Here is a 2,569-nt window from a genome sequence, read left to right as displayed (position 1 = left end):
ACTGTGTTTGTGTGTCCGAACATTTCGCCGGATTTCCCAGTCCCTCTGGTGAAAAATGTAAAGATATCAGTGGCACGGGATCGCCCCACTTCCCAGCTCAGTCCTGAAGTGGGAATTAACCGCAAATTTTACGTTAGTTTCGATATTTCTGCCGAAAAGCAGCGAACATGTCAGCGATCGGGACAGAGAACGCGCTCAGTGCATTAGTGAAACGGGTTTAAATGGAAAGCGCTGCCTTTAATTCGTATCGGACTTACTCTACAATAAACATTCCAGTCTCAGAGATGTACCGAGGTCAGTCTGTGTCTCCGAGGTGTCCGATTTTTATTGGAATTGGAGGGTTTTTGAAGACAGAGAAACACAACGAGGCGGAGGGGCCGGGAGCTGACAGCAGGATGTCTCCGCCCCGTCCGCTCGCTGCCTTTAAATTGCTCTCTGTCGCCGCCACTCGATTAATTTCTCACTCAGTCCTGAGTGTCAGAGAGAGCTTGTGCAGAGTCGCCGACATGACCGAGACCGCAGCCGCCGAAGCGGCTCCTCAAGCCGTCCCCGCCGCTAAAACCAAGGCCCCCAAGAAGAAGAAGGCGGCCGCCCGGAGCAAAGCAGCCGGTCCCAATCTGGGCGGCCGGATCGACAAGCTTGTTGCGGATTGCAACGATCGCCATGGGCTGTCTTTAGTTGCGATAAAGAAGGGTCTGGGGGCCGAAGGCGTCGATCTGATGAAGTCCCGCCGCCTGATCCTGTTGTGCATCAGGAAGAGAGTAGCAAACGGTGTCCTGGTTCAGAACAAGGGCTCCTTCAAGACCGGTAAAGGAGAAGCCGTCGTGAAACCGATAAAGAAAGCGAAGGTTCCTGCAGCCAAGACATCCAAGAGCAAGAAACCGACGGCCAAGAAAACCCCGATCAAGAAATCATTGGCAAAAACTACCACCAAGAAACCAACGGTGAAGAAATCTCCCGCCAAGAAAGTTGGGGCCAAGAAACCAGCGGCTAAAAAAACGGCGGCGAAGAAAGTATCGCCCAAGAAGGCATCGCCGATAACACCCAAAAAGGTCGCAGTGAAAAAGGCAGCAAAGAAGCCGATAAAACGCCCGGTGAAGCCGAAATCGGCTAAACCCAAGAGGGCAGTGACCAAAAAGTGAATTAAAAAGCGCACATTGTAAAGACCTGAACCCAACGGCTCTTCTCAGAGCCACTCACATTTCTCAGGAAAGAGCTGATCCAGACCCAAGCGATCCCTGTCCCGGGACAAGCTCAGTGCCAGCGGGGGAAATCATTTAAATTACCTGGGGTCCCTCGTAACTCGCTGACATTCGCTGCATCCCCCATCCCTCCCCCCGGTATCGTGTCTGGAATACAACTAAATGGTGTGACCGGGCTCAGCATCACTCGGACTGGGCATACGTTTGGCTTCAAGCTGAATTTAAAGCCTTTCATTGTCAGTGAGACAGTAACACTGACAGAATCCCCGTCTCAGCCCAAGCACCAACTCGGTATGTTTCCCAAATCATCCTTTAAAGCGACTGTAAACTGCTGAACCGCGTGGGGTGGGCGATATGGGCAGAGGGAACGGACTCCGAGAATGAACTGGAAGGAGACAAATTAATTTGACACAGCGATAATACCACTGAGTGACTTCCCGCGGAATGCCTGTCTCTGAAAGTTTGTCCGGAGCGCTAATTTTCGGATCGATTGGCGACTAACCGTTGGAAATTGGTTTCAGGAATCTGGGGCGTGGAGCTGGAATATGAGAGGGTGCTGTCTGTCACGTTGTCTCCTCCTCTCTCCGCCTCTCTCTCTCTGCATATCTCGGGCAGGTCGGGGCGCTGTGTATAAAAGGAGACAACAGCAGTCAGTTTATCATTGAGCAGCGACTCGAGTGAAGCAGCATCATGTCTGGCCGAGGGAAAGGAGGCAAAGGTCTGGGCAAAGGCGGAGCAAAGCGGCACCGAAAAGTGCTTCGCGATAACATCCAGGGCATCACCAAGCCAGCCATCCGCCGCCTGGCTCGGCGTGGCGGGGTCAAGCGGATCTCGGGTCTGATCTACGAGGAGACCCGCGGGGTGCTGAAGGTTTTCCTGGAGAATGTGATCAGGGACGCGGTCACCTACACCGAGCACGCCAAGCGCAAGACAGTCACTGCCATGGATGTGGTGTACGCTCTGAAACGCCAGGGCCGCACTCTCTACGGGTTCGGCGGCTAAACAACTACCCCTTTATTCGAACACAAAACAAAGGCTCTTCTAAGAGCCGCCCACAGCCTCACAGAGAGAGTAGATGCAGATTGTAATGTGCTTTATGAAACGAGTTATTCGACCACTGAACACAAGAGTTTTTGGCTTGATCACCGCGGTCATTAGAAATGCAAAGAACATCGGCAGCCCACAGTAAAAGACCACACACAAGGCGATGTCAGTTTCCCTTTTACCTTTATACCTCATGATTACTGCAGCAACAGGAGGGTCGATTAGAAACCGTTCTCTGGGTAACCGTCGCTTATTTCCAGTCACGAACAGAGCTGAATTCCGTCTGCACCGGGATCCGGTCTGTAAATCCGCGCCGCGTATTC

General features: G+C 52.5%; 2 protein-coding genes across 2 annotated transcripts; both read left to right on the top strand.

The window, feature by feature from the left end:
* Positions 1-395: 395 nt before the first annotated feature.
* Positions 396-1,142, top strand: LOC144609493 (uncharacterized). Its single transcript, XM_078427976.1, has one exon. The coding sequence runs from the start codon at positions 396-398 to the stop codon at positions 1,140-1,142; it is 747 nt and encodes a 248-aa protein (XP_078284102.1).
* A 738-nt stretch (positions 1,143-1,880) lies between these two features.
* On the top strand, positions 1,881-2,204 carry LOC144609451 (histone H4). The gene has a single exon (XM_078427930.1). It carries the CDS (start codon positions 1,893-1,895, stop codon positions 2,202-2,204), a length of 312 nt encoding a protein of 103 aa, XP_078284056.1. The 5' UTR covers positions 1,881-1,892.
* Positions 2,205-2,569: the final 365 nt, after the last annotated feature.

The sequence above is a fragment of the Rhinoraja longicauda genome, chromosome 34 (genome assembly GCF_053455715.1).
Source record: "Rhinoraja longicauda isolate Sanriku21f chromosome 34, sRhiLon1.1, whole genome shotgun sequence".
In the NCBI taxonomy this organism is placed as follows: domain Eukaryota; kingdom Metazoa; phylum Chordata; class Chondrichthyes; order Rajiformes; family Arhynchobatidae; genus Rhinoraja; species Rhinoraja longicauda.
This window is presented reverse-complemented; position numbering and strand designations above follow the sequence as displayed.